The sequence below is a fragment of the Rhinopithecus bieti genome, unplaced genomic scaffold (genome assembly GCF_001698545.2).
Source record: "Rhinopithecus bieti isolate Rb0 unplaced genomic scaffold, ASM169854v2 scaffold_18620, whole genome shotgun sequence".
In the NCBI taxonomy this organism is placed as follows: domain Eukaryota; kingdom Metazoa; phylum Chordata; class Mammalia; order Primates; family Cercopithecidae; genus Rhinopithecus; species Rhinopithecus bieti.
Genome location: NW_016809631.1, coordinates 1,151,825 through 1,164,515, shown reverse-complemented (window position 1 = coordinate 1,164,515; position 12,691 = coordinate 1,151,825). Strand labels below are relative to the sequence as shown.

At 38.5% G+C, this 12,691-nt stretch overlaps 1 protein-coding gene across 1 annotated transcript in view; it reads left to right on the top strand.

Annotated features, from left to right (window-relative positions):
- Nucleotides 1–12,691, top strand: part of BICC1 (BicC family RNA binding protein 1) — a 328,432-nt gene that overhangs the window by 309,592 nt on the left and 6,149 nt on the right. The window contains exons 19-20 of the mRNA XM_017889898.1: nt 6,815–7,030; nt 9,745–9,844. Coding sequence (XP_017745387.1) covers nt 6,815–7,030; nt 9,745–9,844 — 316 coding nt within the window. The remainder of the gene's footprint in view (nt 1–6,814; nt 7,031–9,744; nt 9,845–12,691) is intronic.

The following is a 12,691-nucleotide window of genomic DNA, read 5'->3' as shown; positions in this document are numbered from 1 at the left end:
GTTGGAGAGTAGCTAAAAACACCTTCCTTTTTCTTACTTTTTCCTTTTTCAAAAGAAAAATAAAGCCAAATGAACAAGGAGAATGCCGATCTGTAAAAAGAGCAAGCATGTTTGACCAATAGGTCCTGATGGGTGAGGGCTGCTCACTCAGTGTGCCAGGGACCAAGTGTTTCCTGCTGTAGCAACTTCACTTGAGGCAAGAATCTGATACTTCAAACTCTGTATTCGATATTATTGAGAAGCTCAGCTTGAACAATTTTTTCCAGTTTTAGGGCAGCTTTGAGAAATTAATCGATTTCAGAAAGATCCCTTAGATAAGAAGCAGGCGCTTTCAAGCTTTTTTTATTTTCTCCAAGATTCTAAAATATGACTCTGTCCCCTTATATTGGGATACCAAAAGTCAAACAAAAGGCCGCTTTGACCTGCAGTAACTGTGTCACATCAATACAGCTACAAAGAGATTTGGGATTTTCTTTTCCTTTTTGCCACCCATCTCTTAAAAGCATGAGTAATAGTCACATATTCTCGGAGCAAATAAAAACCTGCATTGAGAATCAAAGATGGTTTTCAACTTCTCTAGCACTGATAGTAACGAGGTTGTCCGATTATTTTAAATCTTACAAATCTAGGAGTAGAAATATTAAAGATACTTTATCAAAGATGTACAAATAATAAAGTTACTTTCATTGGAAATGCCAGTTTTTGGTCTCAGAAAGCTTCATTTCCCTATACCCATTCCCAGAAGTTAGCAAAGGTATCCCATAGTTGTAGGGAAGGGAGTCTTTGAGATTAATTCAATAATTCCACAAATACTAAGCACCTAATGTGTTCCAGACACAATTTTATACACTGGTAATACTGTGCTTGAATACAAGGTTCTTGCCTTCGCAGATGGAGCTTTCTTGTGGGTAGAAGGAAACACAAACTAGAAGGCAGTAGGTAACAAGAGTCTCTGTTACATACGAAACAGAACCGCTTAGGATTGGGTAATAATAAAGCAGACCTTATGAGCAAGTGACATTCAAGCTAAAACCTAGATGCCAAGAAAAGGCCATGAAGATCTGGGGAAAGAGTAGTGGGGCAAGAGAACAGCTGGCACAACCTCCCAGAGTCAGAACCAGCCAATGAGTTCCTGAAGCTGAGGTGGGTAGGGTGGGGGAGCATCAGCATCAGAGAAGAGATTGGAGAGAGGCAGAGGCTGGATTATGGAGCCTGTCAGTTTATGGTAAGGCACAGTGGAAATACGTCACAGGACTTTACACAGAGGCATATTTGTTTTAATTTGCATTTTAAGAAATCAGCCTTGTTGCTTTATGGAAAATGGATTATAGGGGGATAAGCAGCAAGAGTAGAATTAAAATGGCCCTTAAGGAGGCAGTTGGGATATTGTGGAGGTGTATAGAAGTGGGCAGACTTGGGCTATGTTTAGAGATGACACTGATAAACTTGCTGAGGGATTGACTGTGTTGAGGAAAGGAGGAACCAAGGATGACTTTTGGCTACAGCAGCTGGGTAAGTAATAGAGTCACTAGTTGGGATATAGGAATTCTGAAAGAATAAGTTTGAGGGTAGCTGATGGGGATAGATAACAACAACTTGGTTTCGAGCACACTGAATTTAAGATGCCTATCAGGCAGGAAAATGGCAGGGTCAGACTGGCACCTCTATAATTCTAAATTTCTTTCTTTCTTTTTTTTTTTTTTTTTTTGAGACAGAGTCTTACTCTGTTGCCCAGGCTGAAGTGCAGTGGCATGATCTCGGCTCACTGCAACCTCTGCTTTCTGGGTTCAAGCAATTCTCCTTCCTCAGCCTCCTAAGTAGCTGGGATTACAGGCATGCACCACCACACCTAGCTAATTTTTGTATTTTTAGGAGAGATGGGGTTTTACCATGTTGGCCAGGCTGGTCTTGAGCTCCTGACCTCAGGTGATTCACCCACCTTGGCCTCCCACAGTGCTGGGATTACAGGTGTGAGCTACCGCACCTGGCCTATGATTCTAAATTTCAACAGAGAAGTCAAATCTGGAGTTAGAAATTTAGGAGTCACTATTGTCATTACTTTTTGAAAGGACTTAAGATTACTTAACAAGAAAGTACACAGAGGGAAGGGAAGAGATCCTAGGACCAGGTACAGGGTAATCTGACATTTTAGAATGTGAAATAGGAAGATCCTCCAAAGGACACACAGTGAGGTAGGTGGAAAACCTGGGGCCTGGGGTGTCAGGATGCCCTAAAGAAAGAAATTTTTAAAGGAGAGCGTAGTGACCTGTCTTTATGCCATTGCAAGATTGAATTAAGTAAGTTTATTGAAGTGAACAGTAAAGGATTCTCTTGGAATTACCTAATGAACATAATACTTTGAAAATCAGAGAATCTTGACTTTAATACTCTAGGTAATACCAAGTAGGGTGTCTATAATATAGTGATAAAATAAATAAAAGGATGAATACATGCAAGTTCAGTGCAAATTTTAAATTATTTTGTTTTATTGTGGAGAATTTAAAAGATAAATTATTCCAGGTATCTAATTTGTTAGAGAGATTGTATCCTTGTTTGTTTAGGGGAGGGTAACACAGGGGAAATGACAGCTCCCCTTCCAACCTCAGGCTCTGTTAGCATTTTGAGAAGCCAGCTTTGCCACATCACCATTTCTCTTACTTTTGTGATACAAGGCAGANTGAGGTGGGAGGATCACTTGAGCCCAGGAGTTTGAGGCTGCAGTGAGCTGTAATTGAGCCACTGCACTACAGCCTGGGTGACAGAGCAAGACCCTGTCTCAAAAAAAAAAAAATGGTTGAGAAAATGTGATTGAATTAGCATCTTAGACCGCTGAAGAAAGACTATCCAGCAGGTGGCTACTAAAGATGAACAGCAAGGTTTGATTTTGTAAATAGACAAGATGTTGCTGAATTAGCATAAACAGGAAAAAAATTAACTTATAGCATGGGGTTCTGACTTTTAGCAAATCTGGCTGAGACTCAGCATGAGCCCATTGTTTTATCTACAACAGCACCCATACTTCTGGGCTATATAAACAGATGAAGGCTGATATTGTCATCACAAGATAAGCCCCAGTGCCTATTTTCAGGGTTTTGACACATTTGGAATCCTGAAACATGCAGAATATTTGAAGACTCCTTGAAGCAAGGCAATCTAGATGAGCATGGTAGACACTCAGTAACAGTCAGTTGTTAACATTACTATCAGTCATGTCAGCTGTGTTGCCAGGAGTCTCAGATTTGAAAGGAGTAATCAGGTTGTTGGCCTAGTCTAAATAAGAAAGCATGGTCAACTATTTCATTCCTAAATGCACTGTCAGTAGTAGCCTGGAGACTCCCCATTAGTTACTGGCTGGATACCCCACCACTGACAGTATGATCAAGCTGAGAGTCAGGCTGGTGCCAGGCACAGATAGAGGGGTGTAAATGATGTCCAGTCTCTAGCCCAAGATATGTTCATTTGGTGCTTCTTTTTTTCTATCTTTATCTCCTTTCCCTTCATTTAACATTGGATAATTAAATTAACTGTACTACTCAGTTGAAGTTCAGGATTAAGATGGAGGATACATTAATATAAAGGAAAGATTCATGAAGCACAGTTACTTGGGTTTTGTCACCTTTTTTAGGGTATAAGGAGTTTAGGAGAGACTATAGAAACTACAAGTAGTTAAGACCAAAAAAAAAAAAAATTTAAGTAAAAGTAAGTTATAGGCTATTTTGAACATTTNAATGCATCAATGGGTAATGTACACACATGCATCTGGGTGGTGACAGAAAGACAAGGACATAAGAAAGTGGTTGAGGCCAGGCATGGCAGCTCTTGCCTGTAATCCCAGCACTTTGGGAGGTGAAGGTGAGATGATAGCTTGAGCCCAGGGGTTTGAGAACAGTCTGGGCAACACAGTGAGATTTCATCTCTATTGAAAAAAAAAAAAACCTGGGTGCCGTGGTATGCATGCACCTGTAGTCTTAGCTATGTGGGAGACTGAGGTGGGAGGATCACTTGAGCCCAGGAGTTTGAGGCTGCAGTGAGCTGTAATTGAGCCACTGCACTACAGCCTGGGTGACAGAGCAAGACCCTGTCTCAAAAAAAAAAAAAATGGTTGAGAAAAATGTGATTGAATTAGCATCTTAGACCGCTGAAGAAAGACTATCCAGCAGGTGGCTACTAAAGATGAACAGCAAGGTTTGATTTTGTAAATAGACAAGATGTTGCTGAATTAGCATAAACAGGAAAAAAATTAACTTATAGCATGGGGGTTCTGACTTTTAGCAAATCTGGCTGAGACTCAGCATGAGCCCATTGTTTTATCTACAACAGCACCCATACTTCTGGGCTATATAAACAGATGAAGGCTGATATTGTCATCACAAGATAAGCCCCAGTGCCTATTTTCAGGGTTTTTGACACATTTGGAATCCTGAAACATGCAGAATATTTGAAGACTCCTTGAAGCAAGGCAATCTAGATGAGCATGGTAGACACTCAGTAACAGTCAGTTGTTAACATTACTATCAGTCATGTCAGCTGTGTTGCCAGGAGTCTCAGATTTGAAAGGAGTAATCAGGTTGTTGGCCTAGTCTAAATAAGAAAGCATGGTCAACTATTTCATTCCTAAATGCACTGTCAGTAGTAGCCTGGAGACTCCCCATTAGTTACTGGCTGGATACCCCACCACTGACAGTATGATCAAGCTGAGAGTCAGGCTGGTGCCAGGCACAGATAGAGGGGTGTAAATGATGTCCAGTCTCTAGCCCAAGATATGTTCATTTGGTGCTTCTTTTTTTCTATCTTTATCTCCTTTCCCTTCATTTAACATTGGATAATTAAATTAACTGTACTACTCAGTTGAAGTTCAGGATTAAGATGGAGGATACATTAATATAAAGGAAAGATTCATGAAGCACAGTTACTTGGGTTTTGTCACCTTTTTTAGGGTATAAGGAGTTTAGGAGAGACTATAGAAACTACAAGTAGTTAAGACCAAAAAAAAAAAAAAATTTAAGTAAAAGTAAGTTATAGGCTATTTTGAACATTTATCACTATGAACATTTTATTTTCAAACATTTGTTTTTAAACATTTTAATTATATATTTTATTTAACCCAACATGTAAGATTCCTTTTAAATATGTGATCAATATAAAAATTATTTGAAATAGCTTATATTCTTCCTTAGGTTGTAGAAAATCTTTAAAATCTGCAGTGTATTGTGTACTGACAGAGCATTTTCATTCCCATTACCTCATTGCAGGTGCTCCGTAGCCATGTGTGGCCAATGGCTACTGTATTGAACAGCACAGTTTTAGATAATTTCTCTTAACACCTTTGTCAAGATCACCAATGCTTCTGTTTTCCCTGGGCGTCCCTGTTTATACCATTTGCTGCAGCATAATTCTCAGTAACTCTTTTACGTTCAAAAAAAAAAAAAAAATTAATGTATCATTTGGACCATAAATTATATGGGCAGCCTTTTAGCCACTTTCATGTTGTCACGTCCCACATCCTGTGGTCACTCACCCCAATTTCCTTATCGCAGTCCACTTTGTGGCTTTGTGTCACCTTTGACCCAGTACCTCAATAGTCACTCCTCCTCAAACTGTTTTTATGACTTTGGGGCCTCTGCTTCACCTTTAAATGGTGGAGTGTCCCAGGACTCAGTATCTTGAGGTTTGGTTTTGAGTCCTTTCTCTACACATTCACCCCAAGAGATAAACAGCTATCTTTAAGAGAAAAAGAAACCTTATCAGGAAATGCCTTCCGCTTGGGAATCATAAAGGACATCTCAACTGGGAGATGAAAACAACTGGAGAAAGTGATCAATGACACCCAAAACCATACAGAACAAGATTCCTAGACTTGGCAGATGCACGGATCCCCAGAGTAGACTAGATGGGTCTGATTGGCTTTGGTCAGTGTCGTCCTCCCTCACCTCTTTGGGGTCCTCTCCTGAAGCCACATCCTTGGTGTAAGAAGACAGATTTCCCACACAGGCAAGAGCTGATTATTGGTCTGGGAGGTAGAATGCCTGTACTCTGCTAAAATTTCCAAGGCGGGGTGTGTGTGTGTGTGTGTGTGTGTGTGTGTGTGTGTGTGTGTGTGACTTACTTAGCTTGGTTCAATGGTCCATCACCAGCGCTTGCTTGTACTGGGTCTGAGAGCCACAGACAGTTTGTTGAAACCTTTGCCCACCAAGTCAGTTGCAGAACCAAGGCAAAGTTCAGCATTGCTGTCTTAAAAGTTTTCCGCAGAGACAGATTTATTTTTGTCCTAAATTAAATCCAGGAACCACAGCATCATTCCTATCACTTCATACATTACTCTTAATTTTGGAAGTATGCTGTTTTGTGACCTTGCTACCAAATTATATTTTTCTAGGGAGCAGCGTTTATGTGTTGCAATATCATACAATTCCTTTGACCCAAGGAAAGCCCAGGTGTAGATACAGAGAGCCACCCTGCCATCCAACGGAACCTGGACTTGCAATAATAACTTTCCATACCTTTATTTTGTCCCAGGGATCCTTTTTCCAGCTCCTCATTTAATTCACATCAAATCAATTATAAACAACAAATGCTTCTGATTGCTCAGGGAGAGTATGATGAATGATTATTAACTACAGAGGCACTGTTGCTGAATTTCTGCCTCCCAAGTGTAACCTTTTAAATGGCAAGAGCCTCCCTGAAAGCAGTAACCAGCATTTCCTTAAGGAAAAACCAATATTTCAGTAAAGGATTGCTGTATTTCTACAGCTACTGCTCTGTTCAGCTGAACAATGAAAGTTGAAATATTTAGGTGATTAAAACTTTTAATTAAACCATGTTCTCTCTGGGCATTTACACTTCAAGCCTGTCTCTCCTTTGCCTTTCAGCGGAACACTATCTCAGCAGTAGCAATTACATGGACTGCATTTCCTCGCTGACAGGAAGCAATGGCTGTAACCTAAATAGCTCTTTCAAAGGCTCTGACCTCCCTGAGCTCTTCAGCAAACTGGGCCTGGGCAAATACACAGATGTCTTCCAGCAACAAGAGGTCAGTCATTATTTGTTTTCCCAAGTATCTTTGTTTTGATTGTGTGTATGATGACTTCTAGAATGAAATCACTTATTGACCTATAAGTATGCTTTCACTGAGCATTTATTCAAGTCTCATAGCTTGTTCTTGTTACTAAGAAAAATGTCATCTCATTTCTTATTTAGTGCAGCTAGTAAACACAGGATAGCAGAAACAGAGAAAATCATACTTGCAGAAAAATGTACAATAGCTGTCTAACAGTTTTAGCAATAAAACCCAATTGATGTATAGATTCATAGGAATTTTTGTAGTCACAGCTCCCTTAAGGTCAGCAACAAGTCTGTATTTAACATGATTTCATTTTGAATCTGTTGTTGTCTTTATTTGTGGCACTTATAAGTAAATAACAGCATCTGAAATATCTCTGGCTGTTTTTGACTCATCCTGGTCATACTGAGGTCTGTTCTCACATAATATATGTTTTTTTCAACATGTTCATTTATTCATTAACTTACTGTTTGGATTTTACCTGAACTGAGACAGAACTGAGATGTCTACTGAACAGTCGCGACCATGGATTTTGATCAAACTGATTAGCCATATCCTATTATGTACTGGCATAAAGAAAAGAGGCCCCAGGCATGATTCTTCCTAACAGTGCTCTCATACTACTGGGGCACAGCTAACTCAAAGTGTCAGAAAATTAAAATGGTTCTAGACATTTGTGTCTTTTTCAAATCAAGACATGGTCCATGTTCGATGCTAGTTGGCTTAATTTTATGTTAGAGAACATCTGATTTAGTAATTTCTAGGCATGTGTCAGTTAATAAAGAATCTATGGTTTTTACTAGGCACTTTGTATCATAAATTCAATGTACTTGCCATGGTCCAATAAATTATTAAGTTTAAATGCTGAACATTTTTGTTTTTTACACTGAAAGAGCAATTGTCATGTGTATTAAATTTTAGGGTATTGGGTTTTTTTCTGTTTCCCCTACATCTGAGTTAGCATTCATCTAACCAAGAATTTTCTAAGCTGAAAAAGCCTTTCATAATCAATGCATTAAATAATATATCTCTTTATTTTGTCTTGCTGGCTAGATGAGGGTAGCTGGAAACAGAAGTGTTTTAATGTGTCCAGGCACAGAAGGTCAAAAAGCAAGAGATTGAATGTTAATTCAGTGATTTTCTGGGTTTGTTTTCATCTGTGTTTCCTATTTGAATAAGCATAGAAATCGTAGGAATTTCTTATTCCAGTTACTCTAAGCAGGAAAAAAACATGAAAATATAAAGGCAAAGGAACTTAATTTAATATTTTATTAACTACAGCAGGGATCAGCAAACCGTGGTCTGCAAGCCCACTGCCTGATTTTGTAAATAAAGTTTTACTGAAACACAGCCACATTCATTTGTTTACATATTGTCTATGGCTTCCTTCCAGCTATAACAGCAAAATAAGTAACTGTAACAGTACATTATGGCCCACAAAGCCTAAAATATTTACAGTCTGGTCCTTTAAGAGAAAGTTGGGGAACACTTGAGCTGAAAAATCTCCATTATAGAATTTCTGAAAACATCTTTAGAACTGTGATAAATGATGGCCTAAGGTGTTTTAAGATCTGGATTTACCTTCCAAATCAAAACAGGACAATTTAAATTATCCTCAATATCATTTAATGAAAAGTTTTACCTGTTTATGGTGTGTTGAAATTTGGTAATCTGCTTCTTTTCAATGTAGGATATTTTCTAATACTCAGATGTGACTTAACAAGAATCCCCTATAAGTAACTTCATGAGATTTAATTTATTGTAAGCATGTTGAAGATTCATTTAGCAACTTTCACAGATGATATATCAACATGCATTATTACTAACCATAACTGCCAGTTATGTTCCTTGGTAAGCCCAGTGTTTTATATCTATATTATAGTGAATGCTTACAACAGTTCTTCAGGATACAGTATTGTCAACCCTCTGTGCCCACAGCTAGTAATGGCAGAGTCAGGATCTGGACCCAAGTCTCTTTGGCCTCAGAATCCATTGTCTTTCTCTTCTTCCACACTACCACGCTATCTTTTTCGCCCACCTCAGCCTCCCAAAGTGCTGGGATTACAGGCTTGAGCCACCGTGCCCGGCCCTTCCACACTATCTTTAAAGGAAGGATGGCGAATCCTTGGGCAGTTTCCCTTCATAGTTTGTTCCTGATGCCAGAGAGTACAGTTTTATAGTTCCTGCAGATACTTCTTTTGTGTCCGTTTCAGTGATAGTTTGCTGGGTTGAGCCAAATGAACTGTAGACCTGATTGTGTCTGGGAATTCTTTCAATCCTGTGTAGAACACAAAGGAAGATGCCATCTGTTTTATTATTTAGTTTCTTCTTTAAAAGATAAAGATACACTTAACCAATTCAAAATCCCAACCTAAGAAATATTTTTCTCTTTCCTGAACAGATAATGCTCTTCCTTTTATCAGTTCACAAAAATGGTACAATCTTTGTGTTTCCTTTTTTGCTATAGTTGCCAGGATGCTCAGAGCTAAGTCTTCTGCTAGAATCATCACTTCCATTTCACCACCTTTCTTAATTCTTGTTTCTTAGGTTTGTGCTACCACCTTTCTTTTCTGGAAGCAGGCAGAGCATAATTAATAAATAAGTGTGATAACAAGTTGATCCTACAGTGGGAAAGAAAATAAGTAATTAATATATTGGTTATAGATTGACCTTTCTACCCACAGATCGATCTTCAGACATTCCTCACTCTCACAGATCAGGATCTGAAGGAGCTGGGAATAACTACTTTTGGTGCCAGGAGGAAAATGCTGCTTGCAATTTCAGGTGAATATAAATATTCAACTTTTATGTTAAAATCTGAATAACCTCCGCCAGTGGTCTCAGCCGTTGGGTTGTTTCTACCCATTAACTGCTGGCTTACTAACCTAACACCTTGGTTGTGGTTTCAGAGGGTTTTTCTGTCAACAGTGTGACAAATCCTGAGACTGTCTTACTTTTTCATCAAGGCATTGCCTGAAAACCTGCCTTAACAGGGGTCATATCTGAACATAGATCTCTTCAGAAATATCTAACCAAAATCGCCCTATGCAGATCATGAAAAGTGGGGGGGAAAGTTTAATTCTCCTCTTTGCAGTTGTGTTAAACAGTAATCATTACATTAGTGAATAATTATTCTTGATTGGCAGTTATGTTTCAAATGTGTGTGTCCTTGCACACCGACTGAGATCATTGCACTGAGAAGAAAAGAATGCTGATTGCAATAGCGTGGAATCTGGCAGTGTTACTTGTCTTAATTCTTCTTAGTTTTTCCACTGTTTTAATAGAATTTATGAGTTACAGGACATAGTATCCTGAAGATAGTCACAGAATGAAGGAAAATAATGTCTGTCTCCCTAGGCCACTTTCTTTGTGCATCTGTTGCATATACATTTTAGAAAATGCTCTATACATATTTATTGGGTGCCACTCATTTGAAAGGAATGGAGCCAGATGATGAGTCAGGAGTTGGCAAATACATAGTAATGAACCTCAAAAAAGTGTTCAGAGAAATATGTGGAAATTTGAAGGAGGGAATGGGATTAGTTTTTGAAGACTTGCCAATAAAGTTCTTGAATGTCAAATTTATATGTATCCCAGTCTCAGAAAGATAGACACACCAGGGGCAGAAGCCAAGTGTCATGTGCTGTGGAAAAATGAATGCTTTTTCACAACACTGAATTTGCAGGCTATGCCTCAGTGAAGCCAGCAGTTGCATCCAACTGATGAAAGTCCATTCCAGACAGCGTTCACTAATCAGATCAGCAGATAAAATTTAAAACCTCAGTGGTTTTCCATTTCATTTTAGCAGCATTTTGAATGCCCCACCCATCTTCCCATAGGAAATCTTTATCTGAAGCAGATATAGGCAAGGCAGCCTTGAAATAGGAGTGGAAATCTGGCCATTGAGCTTCCTGGTGGCAACCTATTAGGTTCTTCTGTGGATAGAGTTCTACACTCATCAGTTTTACCAGAACTTCTAAAATTTCTTCTCGGATATACTGTGTGTACCCAAGAGGCTCTATTAATGGAACTCAACAGGGAAGACACTCATAAGATTCCTGCTCATAAGATCATCTTGGTATAGTGGAAAGAACACTGGATTCAAATAGGAGATCTGGGCTTTACCTATGCTAAGTCATGAGTCGTTGAGTGAGTTTCCAAACCTTTGGTTTTGGTTTATTAACCATGAAGGTAGATTGGAATTTGTGATTGTACAAAGGTCACCTTACATTTCTAAGATCTATCCTTTCATGTGATATCATCAGGCTTAGTGAAAATGGACAAAACTGTAGTTTTATTACTTGTTCTTTTTACCATCTATGATAATAGAAGTAACCTTTTAAATTTGTTTTCTGTAAAGCTCAGCCTCAGGGGGCTATCCCTAGACTCAAGCTAACTTTAACAGTTTTCATATTCTTTTCTTAATTTGCAAATGAAATTTATATTTGAAATGTGATTAGCTTGTGCATTCACCATACCTATACTGTTGAAATATGCCTGCAGGTCAGCAATTTTATGTCAGTGAAGGGCATAGTCCAGAGCTCCATAGTCTTGCACTAGAGGTTCATGGAATGGCAGTGAGGATATAGTGAAAACTAAGTTCATTTTTTGGTGTCCCAACCCAATTCCGAATTCTGTAATGCTTTTAGCAACAAGCAGATAGCTGTAAATACGTTCATGGGTTGTAGATAGATCATCAATATCTTTACTCTGGAATATATCAGTATCTTTTGGGGGAGGTAAGATGGGAATCAGGTTTCAAGTTCTCTATTTAAAAAAATAATAATATTTTTTCTAATCATTATCTTCTTTGTCATTCTATTGAGGTTATATAGTACTTTTGCAGACTTCCTCTCTCAGTGGGTTTCACCAGGTCCTCTTGCTTTTAAAGGGAGTTTGAGACCGACTAAAATGCTTTATGGCTGCTCTGCACAGCATAAAGGACTTGATTATTTTAAGAATAATTTTGTCTTACTTTGTTGAGTGCATTTGTTTGAACCTGGTAAATTATTTTCTCTGAAAGCAACACATTTTTATTGAGAAAATCCTTCACCAAAAAGCAAAGCTTCTTTCTCCAATTCAGCTTATCTGATAACAAAGACATCCATTTATAGTCCCAGAACATTCTGTCTCCCTGTAGATGCAGTATAGCTGGGCAGTCTGGACTCACATTTGTCTTATGGTTACAGATTGGTTAGATCCAGAGTTTGCTTAAAATTCCTTTTTAATTTTATAGACTTTAAACTTATAATCTGAGTGATTCTTTCAGAGTAAGGTTTTGTTTTATTTTTAATCTTAGGCCAAAATACATTTAATGTTATAGCAGTAGATGAAATTTATCTCTAACGGAGATGGATCAAAGTATAAATTTGATCTCTTTTTCCCCAAATCCACTTTTTTTTTTGGAAAATTCACAGATTTCTCTCAGAATATGGTCATGATTGGTTAAATGTACAGGGACTCAGTGAAAGGACGCTTAGCATCCTGTCGACAGGCTTCCCACTACGGCCTCAGGTAGATCTAACATTTCCCGACCTATTCTTTTAGTTTGTGACTCTGTTCAGATCCGCAACAAGATCCTGAGAGCTGCCAGGATTGTGTGAACCTTGGAATTTCAAAGAAAAAGGTTGG